Source organism: Choloepus didactylus, chromosome 5 (assembly GCF_015220235.1).
Source record: "Choloepus didactylus isolate mChoDid1 chromosome 5, mChoDid1.pri, whole genome shotgun sequence".
In the NCBI taxonomy this organism is placed as follows: domain Eukaryota; kingdom Metazoa; phylum Chordata; class Mammalia; order Pilosa; family Megalonychidae; genus Choloepus; species Choloepus didactylus.
Window position 1 is genome coordinate 164527098 of NC_051311.1, and position 16476 is coordinate 164543573.

The 16476-nt window shown below is 57.3% G+C and overlaps 1 protein-coding gene across 2 annotated transcripts in view; it reads right to left on the reverse strand.

Moving 5' to 3' along the window:
- Positions 1-16476, reverse strand: part of CAMK2B (calcium/calmodulin dependent protein kinase II beta) — a 142325-nt gene that overhangs the window by 69883 nt on the left and 55966 nt on the right. For both annotated transcript variants that reach the window (XM_037837243.1, XM_037837242.1), the window contains exon 2: positions 7306-7400. In XM_037837243.1, coding sequence (XP_037693171.1) covers positions 7306-7400 — 95 coding nt within the window. The remainder of the gene's footprint in view (positions 1-7305; positions 7401-16476) is intronic.

Genomic DNA, 16476 nt, shown 5'->3' on the forward strand with positions numbered 1-16476 from the left:
AAGTGGCATTTCAGGAGCTGAGCAGGTACAACAAGCAAAGAGGGGCTTCTCCAGCGAGGATGCATGTGCAAAGGCCCTGGGGTGGGGTAAAAAACAAAAGACACCAAATGCTGGAGCAAAGATATCGAGAGGGTGAAAGAAGTGGGCCAGACAGGCAAGAGCCCAGGGCCAGGCTGGGAACGGGAGGTTTCCACCCAACCAGCTTGCAAGGTTTCAAGAAGGGGTTGTGTGTTCTGATGTGAGTTTTTACAGGCTCCAGGCTGGGAGCTGGGGGGCCGTGGGACGAACTAGCTGCAGATGCCTTCGAGCAACAAGGCACCAGCCGAGAAATGTGCTCTGTGCGACCCGTCCATCCACGGCCGCCAGTTGGGAGGGCGCAAGGGTGTCAGCGAGTCAGTGCCAGCAGGCCCCGCAGGGCAGAGGCCAAAGGTGCAGACACATAGGGTCCTCGCAGAGCCTGGTGCCAAGAGAGGCCGGGGCACGGGGCATGGAGAGGTGGCAGCAGGGAGGCCTCGGGGATGCAGGAGCTGACCGACATCAGCGAGCAGTGCTGGCTGGCAGGTCCCACCAAACACACTTCACACACTCTAGTGCCTGCATCTCACATCCCTCTGAAATAGATTCCATGTTTCCCTCCTCATATATCCGGGGAACTGAGGCGCAGGGTGGCTAAGTAAGTTGGCCAAGGGCATGTGGTGTCAGGGTTTGAGCCAAGTTGTCTGGACCAGATTCTGTCCTCCTGTGTGGTGAAGCCAGGGGATAAACCCACAGAGTGGTTCCACGCTACACTCACCCATCTGGTGGCCACCCACCCCCGAGACCCCAAGGTCCCCCCTTACCATGTACGTAAGGTGCCTCAGGAAGCACTGAGAGGCAGGCCCCAACCTGCAGGGTCTGGAACCTTGTTCAGAGAACCTCGGCTCCCTGCCCAGGGGAAGCAGCCCTGGGACAAAGTGCAGTGGGTTAGTGGGCGGTGGTCAGGGTGGGATCTCTGCCTGCTGTTGGGAGGTTGGGCAGGGCTCTGGGCACCCGCTCGGCCCTCTCACCCCACAGCCCTGAGAATGGTCACGGCCAGCAGCACCCGAGGCAGGCTGGGCGGGTGGCAGAACAGGAAACTGAGGCATGGCCGTCCGGATGAGGCCAGCTCCCAATTATGTCCTTGAGTCCCCAGGCAGTGTCGGGAGGGCTGACCCCATCTCCCTGGCTGTGATACCCCATGGCCCCCAGTCCTACGGCTGCTCTGAGATCCTCAGTGTCCACCATGGGGCCACGGTACATACCTCGTGGCCTCCCCCTGCCCCCCGATACCCAGAGCAGCCTCAGGTGTCCAGGCCAGAGGTCCCAACCGTGCAGTGCACTCAGTTTTACTAAAACACCGAGCAGTTAGAAGGGCTGGCACCGGCTGTGTGCTCCATCACGTCTAGATAAAGCTGTTCATTTCCAAGGGTGAACACGCCACTGGGGTTGTGTTTTTAAGACCTCGCTCTTGTAGAGAGACAGGCTAAAATGTGTGGATGAAACGACCGGCCATCCAGGATCTGCTTTGAGTCAACCCAGGGTGGGTACAGATGAAACAGGATTGGCCAGGAGGAATAAATGGTGGAGCTGAGGTTCATTCTGTTTTCTCTATATTTGCAAATGCCTGAAATTTCCCATCGTAAGAAGCTTAAATGGAGGGGAAAAAAAAATGCCCAAGAAAACTGCAGGCCGGGGCAGCCTGGAGGCCCTGAGTTTGAAGCAACTAAGTGGCTCCGCAAGACATGTCAGGGGCTCTTTGTGGGTGGAAGATGAGAAAGGCAGGGTCTGGTCACTTGGAATTTCAGACCAGCCCCCGGCTGGCTGCCCCAGCCTCCCACCACCCACCTAGCCTGTGCCCCAGGAGGAAACTGCAGCCTGATGAGGCCTGGGAGAGGACAGATGCAGGGTGGACGTGCAGGGTGGGGTACAGCCACCACAGCACCATGCGGACCTGGGATGGGGTCAGGGGCAGAAAGAGAAGGTGGCAATTAAGGAGCGTAGCTGGAACTTCAGATTCCACTGCTGTAAATCCTCGCAGACTTGAAGAACACTCTGAGGATATAAATCGAGGGGTGTGAGGTTAATCGCCAGGAGTTGCATAATTCCACCGAGACAAACTGTATACCCCAGAAATACACACATTCTTAATCCACCTTCCTGTGGGGGTGAACCCACTGTAACAGGACCTCTTGAAGATGGTATTTTTAGTTAAGGTGTGGCCAACTGAAGGAGGCTTTATAAGGAGAACAGGAAGGAAAAGAGATTGCCATGTGACAGGAAGCATAAATACAAGCCAAGGAACCCCAAGGATCTCCAGCAGCTAGCACCAGGACGCACAGACGTCAGGGAGAAAGTGTTGCCTTGCTCACACCTCCATTTTGGACTTCTTGTCTCAAAACCATGAGACAATAAATCTCTATTGTTTAAGTCAACCTATTGTGTGGTATTTGTCACAGCAACCCTGGCAAACTAAGACACTGTGCTAGTTTGGATGTATTAAGTCTCCCAAACGCCATGTTCTTTAATCCAGTCTTGTGGGGGCAGATGCATTAATGTTGATTAAGTTGGAATTCTTTGATTGAGTGTTTCCATGGAGCTATGACTCAATCAACTGTGGGTGAAACGTTTGATTAAAATTATTTCCATGGAGATATAGACCCCACCCATTCATGGCGGGTCTTGATTTAATCACTGGAGTCCTATTAAAGAGCTCACAAACAGAAGGACCTCAGAACAGCTGAGAGTGACATTTTGGAGACACTAGCCCAGAGTTTGCTCCGGAGAAGCTAAGAGAGGACAAAACATCCCAGGAGCAATATTTTGAAGAACACACAGGAGCTGAGAGAGGAGCTGGAACACAACCTGGAATCAGCAGACACCAGCCGCATGCCTTCCCAGCTAACAGACGTTTTCTGGACACCATTGGCCTTCCTTCGGTGAAGGTATACTAGTGTTGATGCCTTAATTTGGACATTTTCATGAACTTCAGACTGTAGATTTATAGCCAAATAAACCCCCTTTATAAAAGCCAATCCATTTCTGGTATTTTGCATAATGGCAGCATTAGCAAACCAGAACAGAAATATAACCAGGTGTTTCATTTTTTTTTTTTTTCTGTTTGAGCCTAACAAACTCCTACTCATCCTTCAAGACCCAGTCCAATGCAACTTTTGCTCAAGTTTTCCCAACCTCCCAGTCCTGTCCCCTATAGTCCCATGCAGCTCACTGGGTTGTGATCATCTATTTCAGGGTGAGTTTGTCTGTCACTGTGTCCTTGGTGCCGAACAAATGTGTAGAATGAACGAGTATTAATTCCTTCCCCAGTCTAGGGGATATCTGAGGATGGACGCTCTCTCCCCCTCGTCTGTTCCAAGGCCTGGCACAAGTCTGTGGAGTGAGATTGCCTCTGGGGAGGAGAAGGGAGGCTCCCCAAGGCACGACACATCCCTGGGGTGGGGGAGAAGCCAGCAGGGCAAAATTTTCCCCAAAGAAGACATGAGTCCAAGCAGGTTGCACAGGGCCTGGTGTGAGAGCCCCAGACAGCCTCACCTGCTGGGAAAGATGTTGAGCAGGTGGGTGACTCTGCCCTTGGAGAGCACATCAGACATCGCTGGGCCAGGAAGGCACCTGAGCAGGGCAGCTGCTGGGAGAGCCGGTCACACACCACGACTTCCTTAGGAACCGCGGGTCTGGGCCGCTGCCAGGGGCCAGTGATAAGGAAGTATCCCCAGAGCAGGTGGGGAGGGGGCGTGAGGTGGAGGCTCCATCTTTCAGGAACAAATGGAAACGCAGGAGGACATGGAAGCATGGCTGGGTTCCAGTTTTCTAGGCTAATATTACATTTGGACAGCCTGGTAACGAAAGCCTCCCAGCCGAGCTTAACTCCCTCCCGTTTTACTGTGTGTTCCCTGTGCAATGGGCTTCCGTGGGCCTGCTGACCTCATCCAGGGGTCAGCACGGGGCCAGCAAAGCAGCAGCCCTCACAGGACAGCGCATGGTGGCGGGGAGAGCAGTGAAACCGAACCCGCACACGGACAGATGCTCAGAACACACAGGAGCATAGGGCACATCCATCCGGGAGCAGGGCTCCGTTCACAGGTTCTAGAACAGGCAGAATGAAGCAACATCACTCAGGGGTCCCGGGCCATGGGGCAAAATGGTAGTAAAAGCATGAGGATGACTGACGGGACATTCAGGAGAGGGTGAATCTGGGTGGGTGGCCCCGCAGGCTGCCCTAGAAGCTCGCCTCCACCACTCAGCAGGGAGCGTGGGACCTCCTCATCCCCAGGACCCCAGGGAGTGAGGCACACGCCCACCACCCCCTGACACACAGTGATACGGGACCCCACGTGGCCATCGTTAGGGTCCCCAGCCCTGGTCGCGTCGGGAAGGGGCTAAGCCAGACAGCCCTGAGCTTCCCAGCTCCAGCAAGGCCACGGGCAACTCCAGAACCTTCTTTAAGCTGCAGCTGGGATGGCAACGGAGAAAGGACCGTGAAGCTCGTATTTTGCTACTGACCACTAGAGGTGTCTGTGCTTTGGGGAGACCCCACATCTTAGAAGGCCAGTGTGGGGATCTGGGAGTAGCACTGCTCCCAGGGGCCCCGGACCAGGTGGTCAGCCTGATGCAAACGTCCCGACCAGAGACGCAGTCAGGCCAAGGGAAGGAGGGGGACAAGGTGGGGAACAGCCCCTTGGTGGGACCCCCCATGGAGACCCAGGCCAGCCATAAGGACGCTCGGGGCAGCAGGGGCTCCCAAACCCCATGGGGCTGCCAGACCGAGAACCCTGCACTAGCAGGAGAGCCAGAAACCAGCACCCCAGCCTTTACAGATGCACAGAGGCAGCCGGGGCCTCGTCACGGTTTCTTCCTCTCCTTTACATGGACATTGGCACGGGCGACGCTCCCCAGCCCAGCCCCTCTCTCCCCGGCCTCGTTGGGGAGTCATCTTCCAACCAGGCACCCTCACTGCTCACAGGTGGGCTCATCCCAGCACCCCCCCAGTCATCAGGGTACACTGCACCAGCCAGGCCAGGAGGGCAGGCTGCCAGGCCTTGGTGCCCTCAAACCCTCTCGCTTGCGGCTCAGGCCCTGGAAACGCCCAGCACAGACACCAGCCAGAAGGATGCACCTCAGTTCTGCATCCCAACGGAGAAAGACTCACGCTTGCTGTCCCAGGCCCTGGGGTTGGCAGAGCAGGTGCAGGGAAAGCCAGAGCCCCCCGTCCACTCCCACGCAGGGGCCTGTCCTGAGGCAACTCCACGGGAGTGGGGTGCAGCTGCACTCCCTGGAGCCTCGTTCCCTCACTGCACTTGCCCAGCCCTCTCTGCGCCCTCGGCTGTGGTCACTGTGTCCTCCTCTCACGATCCAGGGCATCCAGCTGGGAAAGAGGCCGTTCCGGGCCCGCTCCTGGACACCAGCCACAAGCCCAGGCCCTGCAAGCACTGAAAAGGCCTGGTGGCAGGGCCTCCGTGCTAGGGCTGTGACAGTGGGGCAGGGAGGGAGCTCGCACGGTGGGGCCCGGGTTCTGGGGCCTCAGGGAGCCCCACCCCCAGCCCAGCTCCAAAGAGAACACTCCCAGGAAGAGCTACATCCTCTGAAGGCCTGGTATACAGCAGGTGCCCATGCAATGCCCAGTGGCACACGGTCCTGTCCCCTCCATGTTACTGTGTGTGATTTGTAAGCTGTGAATGCCCCACAGCAGTCACTGTTAGTCCACGAGGAAGGCTCCAGGCTCTCTCTGTTCAAACTTGAGCCAAGCAGCACCTGCCAGCTCCTGGCAGGAAACCAGACCCTTCCCATTAGGACAGGTGTGTGCTCCATGCTAGTTCCGCCAGGGACAGCCCCTGGGAGGTAGGGGAGGGGACCCTGGGAGGCAGGAGGGTGCTCTCTTAGGACAAGGGGATCATCCAGAATGCGGGGGTCCCACAGCACAGGGTGCTCGGCAAGTCATGGGCACAGGCTCGGCAGCCCCTCCTGGCCCTCATCCACCCCCTCCCCACTGCCTCCTCTTTGATTGTGCAATGATGCTCCAGCCGGTTTTCAGGGGGGTGTCAGGTCTAACGAAAAAGCCTGACCAGACCTTAAACCCAAAAACCAAAAACTCGGGGAACACGCCGCCCCAGCTGCTTCCTGGGGTGGGAAACTCTCAGTGGCAAGGCCTCGATGTCTGGGCGGACAAATACCCGCCAGAAGCACAAACTTGCCTCTCATCTCTGATGCGACACAGGGTGTGCAGGGCTGCTGTCCACTGACCCCGACCCCAAGCAGTTTGTCCTTCCCGGGGGACGATGGGATCCCACCCCCTGCTCTTTCGGACCCTTTGTGCTGTGTAAGCAATAAAGCAATCATTTGCTGAAAGCGTCTGTTGTGCACGAGCCTGTGTTCCCACGATGCACCGTGTAGCAACTCGCTTCACCCGGGGGGTAGACAGGGACCCTGTGTCTGGCTGAGCTCATCTCCTCTTGCTTTACCTGCAATCCACCCACCAGCCTAACCCCCTTTTACCCCGACTCTCCCAGGGCTCCTCCAGCCTCCACTCTGCCCTGTGGGCACTCAGAGCACCCCTGTCCGCCCTCTCCCCACCCATGTCCCTCCCGTCCTCCACCCTGCAACCCCACGCTCCACTCCACGCCAGCCTCCCGCGGCTCCTCCAGGCAGGCCCTCTGCCCGTTTACGCCCCTGCCCTTACCACCGTCCACCATCCTTTTCCTGCCCCTGCACCCTGGCGCCATCCATCCCACTGCTTGGACTCAGGAAGTAGGTGATGGGTAAAGATTTATCTACTGAGGTGAAAGCCCCCCCACACAGGGGTCCCCCAAGTCTGTCGGCTGCTCCTGGGTGCAGGCAGACACGTCACCCCATCTGGCCTCCAAGGCTGTGGTTGTGGGGGCACCAGAAAGCTGCCGTCCCCCACGGCGACTAGCTCAAGGGATCTGCAAACGGCAGCCCCGTCCTCCAGGATGTCGGGGTCACAATTCAGCCAGGCAGATGGCATCGTGAGACCACCAGCAGCTCCAGGCCCCGGGGACCCCAGCGGGCCCGGGAAGGGGTGTGAAGCCAGGGCTTTGTCAACGCCCAGCTGGAGGGGCATGGAGCTCTGGGGTGATGGAAGGGGGACCCCCCGACACCCCCAGCAGGCCCCCCCACAGCTCTCCACTCCGGGGACACCCGTTCCCGCTGCCCACCCTGCCAGTCAGAACCCCCCAAGACAGCCCAGTGGGGGGCAAGGCCATGGCTGGTCCTGAGTGGGGTACAGAGCCCCCACTCTCCCGGCCCCCACCCTACCTCTGGCGGACAGCTTCTTAGTGTTGATGATCTTGGCCGCGTACTCGTGTCCAGTGCAGAGTTTGACACAGCGTCGGACCACAGAGAAAGCCCCCCTGGGGAGGAAAGTGGGGGGTGGGCAGGAAGGAGGGAAGTGAGGAGAGACAGACGGACCGACAGAGAGAGACAGACAGAGACAGAGAGAAAGAGAGAACCGGTTACTCTCCCCAGTAACACTCAGCACCCAGCCACCCAGCCGGCCTCTGTTGGGAGACACCACCTCCGCGGGGAGACGTGTGCGAGGAGGACGGGCACCCCGTACCCCCACTCCAAGCACCCGCCTGCCCACACGGAGCCAGGAAGCCTGGGCCGCTGGAGCTGGGGGTCCCTGAGCCGTCCCGGGCAAGGCAGCTTCTTCCCAGGGCTCGGCCTCCACGGCGCGGCGCTGGACGTGCGTGCCCAGCCCTGGGTCCCTTCAGGTGTGCACTCTCTGCCATGCTATTCCACATCCGAGAAGCCACCATGGGTCCTCAGCAGAGGGAAGTAAGCTGGACTCATGTGGGAGGCCCGGCTCCAGAAGGGGCTAGATGCTGCACCGCTGGGCAGAGGGACACACTGACGTTCTGGAGGATGGGGCAGTATCACAGAGCTGGGGGAGGGGGTCCTGGAGACCCTCTCACTCCCCCCACAGCAGAGGCTGGGGGAGCCCAGGGAGAGCAAATCCAATGGCCAAAGCGGGTATTTATTACACCAGCACCCCTGGGAGGTGGATGCGTTCGGAGAAAAGCAGGCAGGGCCCAAAGTGGGCACAGAGGGGCCGCTGACCACAAATTTCAGTTCAGAGAACGAAGAGATGCTGAGTAAGGAAACGTGGGTCCAGGAGGACGAGCTCAGATGGCAAAGGTCATCGAGAAGAGCCCTGGGTGGAACCCCACAGATACCAGCCGTCGAGAAGGGAGGAGGGTGTGGGAGTGGGCTCCAGCCTCTTTCTCAGTGGTGGTGGGGGGTCCACCAAAGCTGGCTTGGGCAGGTGAGTGTGGGCACGTGCCCAGAGACCCTCAGGTGGCCCCAGGGCTCAACTGGTCAGCCGGGTGTGTGTGTGTGTGTGTGTGTGTGTGTGTGTGTGTGTGTGTGTGTGTGAGTGTGGGCACGTGCCCAGAGACCCTCAGGTGGCCCCAGGGCTCAACTGGTCAGCCGGGTGTGTGTGTGTGTGTGTGTGTGTGTGTGTGTGTGTGTGTCAGAGCCCCTTCCCCACAGACGGTTTTCTGTGTATTCGATTTGGCACCACCGTTGATTTAATCTGACTTCAGACCATTTTTTTAAGGAACATTAGACCCAGGGCAACTGAGAGTCGGGGTCAGGGGAGCAGGAAATGGAGGAAGGGGCTTTGAGCTAACAAGAAGACAGAAGAACCTTAGCAGAGCTGGGGACTGGGGTGGAGGGACCCCCAGGATGGGGCCCAGGCAGTGTCAACGGGGGCTCCCTGCCTCTGTCTTCAGCCCCTGTCCACCCCCCAGGGGACCCACCCCTGTGCCTACACGGCCAGACTTTACCCAGCTCCCCCCATCTGCACCCCCACCCCACCCCAAACCAAACACAGCCAACACGACACAATTATTCATTTAATTTAGGAAAACCTATCATGCGTCAAAATTGAAAACTATAAAAACACATGCAGGGAAAATTCTCCCTCTTGCTCCTTGCCCCACGTGCCCAATTTTCACCCCACCCCAGGAACAATTAACTCGCTTGTCCCTAGAGTTTATTTTGCAGGCACAAACAAATACAGATTTATGATCTTATTTTCCTCCTCCGGTTTGCAGGAAACAAGCCAATCCTCTGACGCAGACGTCCAAAGGGCAGCCTGGGGGTAGATGGAACATTGCATGTGCAGACATTGTCCCCGCTCTGTCCTTCCCCTTGCCCCTGCACACCCTGGGGTCTCGTCCCTCCCTCCAAGAAGCTGGTCTGAGCGCACCCCTCCAGGGCTGGCCCTGCGCCTCACCTGGGAAGCCCCCCTTTTTCCTCACCCGGGATCCCCCAGGCTCAGCTCTGGGAGCCTATTAGGGTCTTCTCAGTTCCCCCGACACCTGGAAAGAAGTCTCCCAGGGACACCCCCGGCTAAGGCACCAACCCCCATCCAGCCCCAAAGCAAGATATGCATAAGGAAAGCCTGAAGGCAGCTCTCTGGGCCCCGTCAGGACTGGCTGCAGGAGCAGGAAAGGCACAGCGGGCTGCAGGCAAGCCCAGGTCCCAGGGATCGCCGGATCCACTCCCCCTCCCAGCCTGGGCGCCCCAATCTGCGAGGCTCACCCCTGGCCCAGCCTGCTCCAGGAAGGAACCAAGGGCCCCCACAAGCACCGAGCCAAGGCTGGGAGGGGTGGGGAAGGAGGGTGCAGCCTGTGGGCTGGCTCACACACAAGACCCCACCCCAACTGCACAGCAGAGCTCCTGGGGGTCTAAATGACTCCTAGCCAAGGAGATCCTGGTGCCACTCGTCTCGGGCAAGGCTGGCAGCAGGGCTCAGATTTTGTTTTTTGTTTTAGCTTTTACTTATTTTTTTTTAAATTCATTTTATTGAGAGATATTCACATACCACGCAGTCATACAAAACAGTGTATATTCGATTGTTCACAGTATCATTACATAGTTGTGCACTCCTCACCAAAATCAATCCTTGACACCTTCATTACCACACACACACAAAAATAACAATAATAATAATTAAAGTGAAAAACAGCAATTAAAGTAAAAAAGAACACTGGGTGCTTTGTTTGTTTCCTTCCCCCACTTTTCTACTCCTCCATCCATAAACTAGACAACGGGGAGTGTGGTCCTTATGGTTTTCCCAATCCCATTGTCACCCCTCATAAGCTACATTTTTATACAATTGTCTTCGAGATTCATGGGTTCTGGGTTGTAGTTTGATAGTTTCAGGTATCCACCACCAGCTACCCCAATTCTTTAGAACCTAAAAAGGGTTGTCTAAATTGTGCGTAAGCGTGCCCACCAGAGTGACCTCTCGGCTCCTTTTGGAATCTCTCTGCCACTGAAGCTTATTTCATTTCCTTTCACATCCCCCTTTTGGTCAAAAAGATGTTCTCCGTCCCACGATGCCGGGTCTACATTCCTCCCTGGGAGTCATATTCCACGTTGCCAGAGAGATTCACTCCCCTGGGTGTCTGATCCCACGTAGTGGGGAGGGCAGTGATTTCACCTTTCAAGTTGGCTTAGCTAGAGAGAGAGGGCCACATCTGAGCAAAAAAGAGGCATTCGGGAGGAGGCTCTTAGGCACAATTATAGGGAGGCCTAGCCTCTCCTTTGCTGTTTTAGCTTTTATTTTAAAACAATTACAGTTGAAAAGAAACATGCAAGGAGGGCCGTAAACTGCACACAGCCCCCCCCCCCCAAGTTATCTCTTCCCTGACTTCAGGACCATGTCAGGAAACTGACACTGGGACAGTCTACAGAGCTTGTTCAGACTTCAACAGTCACACACGCACTCGTGTGCAAACGCATGTGTGTTCATGTGTGTATATGTGTTTAGGTATGTGTGTACTTGGCTGTGTGCATCTGTTCATGTGTATGTGTATGTTTACTGCACATGTGTGTGCAGTTGTGTGTATCTGTGCATGCATGTACACAGCTGTGTGCATGTGTTCATCTGTGTTGCACATGTGTACATGTCTTTGTGTACAGTTGAGTGCATATGCATCTGTGTATGTGTGCATGTGTACATGTCTGTGTGTACAGCTGTGTGCATGTATATATGTGCATGTATCTTCATGTATGTACATGTTGCATCTGTGTGTGCATGTGCATACATGTCTGTGTGTACATGTACGTGCGTTTGTGTGTATTCATGTGCATCTGTGTATGTGTTTGTGTGCATGTGTGCATGTATGAATGTGTTTGTGCTTGTGTGTGCTCATGTGTGGCCCCATGCAATTTTGTCACATGTGTAGACACCCAGCACCACCTCAAGGCTCCCTCATGCTACCTTTCTGGCCACAGCCACCCTTCCTCCCCCATCCCTAAGCCTGACAACCACTGATCTGTTCTGCATGTGGATAATTCTGTCATTTCAAGAAAGTTATGTAAGTGGGATCACACAGTACGTGGCCTCAGTGGCATCGGTGTTTTTGCAAGCTCCCTTGGGGAGGCCTAGGTGCAGTTGTGGAAGGGTTCCATGGCATAGGCCAGCGGTTCTCAAATTAGGGTCCCCAACTAGCAGCACTGGTGTCCCCTGGGGACTTCTTAGAGATGCAAATGCTCAGCCTGCAACTCTGGGGTCAGGGGATCCTGATATGCTGGAGCGGAGGCGAGCACTGGGGGCACAGGCACCTCCACTTTGGGTGCCGATGGTTCTCACATAGACAAGTCTCTCCCAGCCAGGCCCACAGGAGGGCATGGGCGTGCACAGTGCCACCCCACAGGGCTCCCGTCAGGAAACAGGGCCGAGACCAGCAACGCCCGGCTGAGCACATACCTGGCCCTGCGCTCGGCAGCCTCAAGAGCTGAGGATGCTCTGGGTAACAAAAAGGTAACTTCTTAAAGCTGAAACCTTTTATCCCCGCTTGCAATCCTTTCCCATATAAATCTGGGCAAAAATGTACTATTGACTTCCTTGGAAAAAATAAATATATACACTTACTCTAATTTAATATTTTCTCAATGACTCAGGTCAAGACAATCAAATCCTGTGCGGAGACGGCTGCAGAGCTGCATCTTTGTTGACCCCAGATGGAGTCTGGAGCTCACTTTTTAAACAAACCCATGAATGAGGGCTGGAGTTGCCTCTGGGGAGGGGGTTGGGAGGAGGGGATAGGGCACATTTCTCATTCTAGGCTCTCCTGCTCCACTTGGACATTCCCCTATGTGCATGGGCTACTTCCTTGAAATATTCTTTTTTATTTTAAGAAAAAAATAAAAGAAGGATTTCTCTCTCTCTTTTTTTTTTAAATCCATGACATTAGCTTGGGTGACAGTGTGGAAAAGGTCTGAGCTCAACCCTACCCCGTTGCTTTCTGGTCACACAGGGTGACGTGACTCTCTGGGCCTCAGTTTCCCCATCTGTAAAACGGAGCAGGGAACCCTACAGGGCTGCTGAGAACCTGGCACAGGGGCTCTGGCCACCTTAAGTGCCAGCCCTCACAAGCCTCCTCTGCAGCTCATCCCCCCTGCTAGCTTCCAGCTCGGGAAGGCCGACAGTGCTGCACTCGGCCCCAGGCTGCCCTCTGTTGTGGGTTCTGTCCACCCAAGACCACTGGCGTCCACAGCCCCGCCGGGCGCGCCTCCGCTGGCGAGTGCCGGGCTGGGCCCCGCAGGGAGTGGGTCACCTGGCCTGCTGGTGCCAGCTGCACCTTTAGCTGGAAGTTCCACGCCGACCATGCCGGGCCTGTATGGAAAGCGAGGAACCCAACGAGGTGCCAAGAGGACCCAGAGATGCACAGGACAGAGCCCGCCTGGGTGAGCTAGACTCTGAAAAGGAGGGAAGGCCCATGCCGCCTTCCTCCAGGGGCTGCCCAGCACTGTCCAATTAGGGCAAGGAAACAAGCAAAGGACGGTGAGCAGAAATCTCCAGCACGGAGCAGACTGTCCGTAAATAAAAGAAGTGCTCTGGAGCTAGGTGGGTTTGTAGACAGGTAAGTGGGGACCAAGACGGCAGCCCCAAAATTGCCTCTCCCTCCCCACCACGTGCTGGATCAGGACTCCTCCCCCACATGCTTCTCCAGAGCTACCTGCCAGTGGCTAGGCTGTGCAATGGAGAGGGCAGGGCATGGCTGGACTGGGGGAAATACGATGGCAGAAGGCAGACGGCCAGGTGACCGCAGGGCAGGGGCCGGGGCCAAGGAGGGTCCTCGGGAACGGAGGCTTTGGGGCGGGGAGACCCTACGCCGCCATCAGTGTCACGGTGGGGACTGGCAGGGAGCTGTGTCTGACTGAAGGAGGGGCGGGCATGGCAGCCACAGACAGCCAGCGCTCCATCTTGGGGGGTCCCGTGAGGGCCCGGGGTGAGGACAGCCTCAGATCTGCAGACACAGACCATGTTCTGCCCTGTCCCGCCACCCTCCGGAGAAAAGGGTGCTCCACCGGCCAGGGGTGGGGTGGGGAGGGGGGCAGCAGGAGGGGGCCAGGCACCCACCCTTCCAGAAGACCTCTGAGTCGGGGGAAACAACACCTGGGGAGAGAGGGTCACCCCCACTGGAGAGAGCTGCCGGGGAGATGACACCCTGGGACAGGGCTGCCCTGGGATACAGCTCCCGTGGGACCAAGATGCTTACGGGAGGGTCTCCCTGAGAGGGCTCAGCCCCACTTTTGCTGCCAGGTAAAAGCTCCCCTCCCCTGGCATCTGCAGATTGTCGGGCCCCAGGAAGCAAGGGGAGATCAAACAGGGCAGGAGCACACTGCAGCTGAGCCCAAAACGGGGTCAGCTCGCAGGTCCTGTCACCTCAGCAGGACAGGAGAGCAGCCGGCCACCTGGGTGGGCAGTGGTGGTGGGAACAGCTGGTCAGAGAGCCGGCTCTCCCAGGCTGACGGGGCACAGGACCCCCTGACACCCCATCCCCTGCAGGAGCAGCACCTGCTTCTTCTCTGACTGAGGACACTGCTGGGAGAGTCAGGACCCAGAGCATGGGGTCCCCACCCAGATGGGGAGCAAGGGCAAGGCATGGGGTGATGCAGACACAGCACCCCCGCCCCAGCAACATAATCAAACGTGGAAGCAAGAAGGCAGCTGGGGTGGGACCAGAGAGCAAGAAGATGGGGCTGTCCCCCTTTCCCAGCCCCTCACTCTGCTTCTTCCCCCCATCCCTTCACCTGCGCCAGGGCCCAGGCACCAGCATCCCTGAGGCCCTTGACATTCACTGCCCCCCAATTTCTCCCCTCTGCCCCACCCCCGGCACGTACTCCTGGAGGCCCCCATATCTGTCATCTGCCCCCTTCTGCCACAGATTTCCAAAAAGACCCACCCACCCCTGGAGCACAAAAGATCACCTCCAGCCTCTCTCCCAAACGCCAGGTGCCCCCTGCCTTTCCCTCGTCATCCCATACCCTGAGCACAGGCCCTACCATGTAGCGGCTGTTCCCCTACCCCACAATTAATCACAAGGCAACACCCTCTGGAGTGCCCGTGCAGGGTGCTGAAGAGAAGAGGACTTCACAAAGTGGCCCACAAACACTTTTAGTGTGTGCTGGATGGGCAACAAGCTGGGGACGTCCCCAACACCTCGAATATCTCCAACCACAAACGAGGCCAGCGCTAAGTCACCGTCGCCCCTCAAAGCGCATCGTGCCTGCCCCCCACACATGTATAATCAAGTGACAACAGCACAGACAAAGGTCCTGGGCCTATCCCTTCGGCATGCCCTCTCTGCCACATAGCAAACTCCTATTCATCCCTCAAGACCCATTTCAAATATGCCCCCCTTCTCTGAAACCTTCCCCAGCTCCCCAGGGAAGTTAGCTGCTGTCTCCTCTGCCCAATGGCAACATGCCCATGCCTCCAATCACTTTTAACTACTCTAGGATGATTATTTATCTGGCCATTTCTACCCCTCCATGGCAGGCTCTCCAAGGCGGGGACCATGTCCTGGGCATTTTGGATCCTGGTGTCAGGAATGGTGCCAGGTCTGAGTGTCCCTCTGTCTCATCTGTGGGAGGAAGGAATGACCTACGAACACGCAGGCTAACTAGGAGGTGGGCCTGCTGCGTGGCAGCAAATGTCTGGCCATCAGGGCAGAAAGTGAGCAGGGCTCAAAAGCCAGTGAGAAGAAGTCACTGGCTGAGCTGGGGAGGATGCCACCCTTCCGGAGTGTCCCGCTGACAGAGGGGGTGTCCGTGAGGGGCCCTGCAGCCGCCCAGGGGCCATGGCATCTCCAGGGCAGCACCAGAGCAGCAGGGCCCCAGACCCGAGCAGGAGGTACATGCTGTGTGCAGAGGTCCTCGGCCGTGGGACACTGTGGCCACATACCCCGGCAGTGACTTTGGAGATCTGGGACCCGTTGGACCCCTCGGGCACACCGACACAGCTGCTCCTGACACACTTGGGAGCACAAACGGGCAGGTCCGGCAGAGGAGCTCCTACACCGTGGGAACCTTAGCCAAAAGCTACCAGGGGCCCCCGTTACATGTAGGGGGTTGGGGGTGGCAGCTGACTCACCAAGCATCCTTTGCAGCAGGGTAGAAATGCCCCCGGAAGGTTCCAGAAGCTTCTGGAAGGCAGACGGTCAGAGGCAACACCCCTCCCTAGTGTGGTTGCAGGGGACCGGCTGCAAGGAAGCTTGGAGGGGCAGCGGTGGGCACACAGGTGTCCCCAGGAAAGAGGAGGTTGCCTGGGGGGGTTGCAGGAGGTACTAGGAGGGGCTCCTGGGTGGGTGGTGGGGCAGAGCGGGGGTGAGCCCGGTGGGGGTCCCAGCATCAGCGTCCTGCTCGAGACCACGTCTGCACGTCGGGGTCTCCCCGGCAGGTGCTGTGTGCCCGGCCTGCCGAGCTAAGATCAGAAGCAACTCAAATGACCAGTTCAGGCCACGAAGCCCTGGGGCACCAAGTGTGTTACAGAGCTTTTAAAAATCAGATAAAACTAATTAAAAAAGGAAAATGCTCTTTGAGTCCTCGCCTGGCAGAAGGCTCAAAAGAACTATCTCGTTTATAATGGGATCAACAATATAGGCAAGCGGGCCCTGGAGAGAAGGGGAGGAATTGATTCTGTCAGCGGGACCCAGCCCAGGAACCCCAGGCCCCTTTGCACGTCAGCTCCCTGGGAATCACCACCAAGGGGTCCCCAGCTTGCACAGCGTGTTGGCGTGGGGGGTCCGTCCTGGGCAGAGTGGGGGCCAGACGGGATGACCGGCGGCAGCAGAGAGGTGACAGAGCTGTCAGAGGTGACAGAGCTGGTAAGGTCTCTGTCCGGCAGCACAAAGAGGAAGCAGTGGCTGAAATGCAACCATGTCGTGGCACTTCCTAGTCCAGCTCTGCTCTTTCTCCTTGTTTAAACTTGTACATGGACTCTGTTAACCCAGGCGAGCCAGATGGAGCCACAGGCCTTCGACAGCCTCCTTGCCCAGGGTGGCCCTGCCTGTCCCCAGCCTCTGCCCCCAGCCCCTATCCCCCAGCCCCTGGTCCAAGCTTCTGTCCCCCACCTTCAGTCCCCAGCTATACCTAGCCTCTGTCCCCAGCCCGTGACGCCCCTTC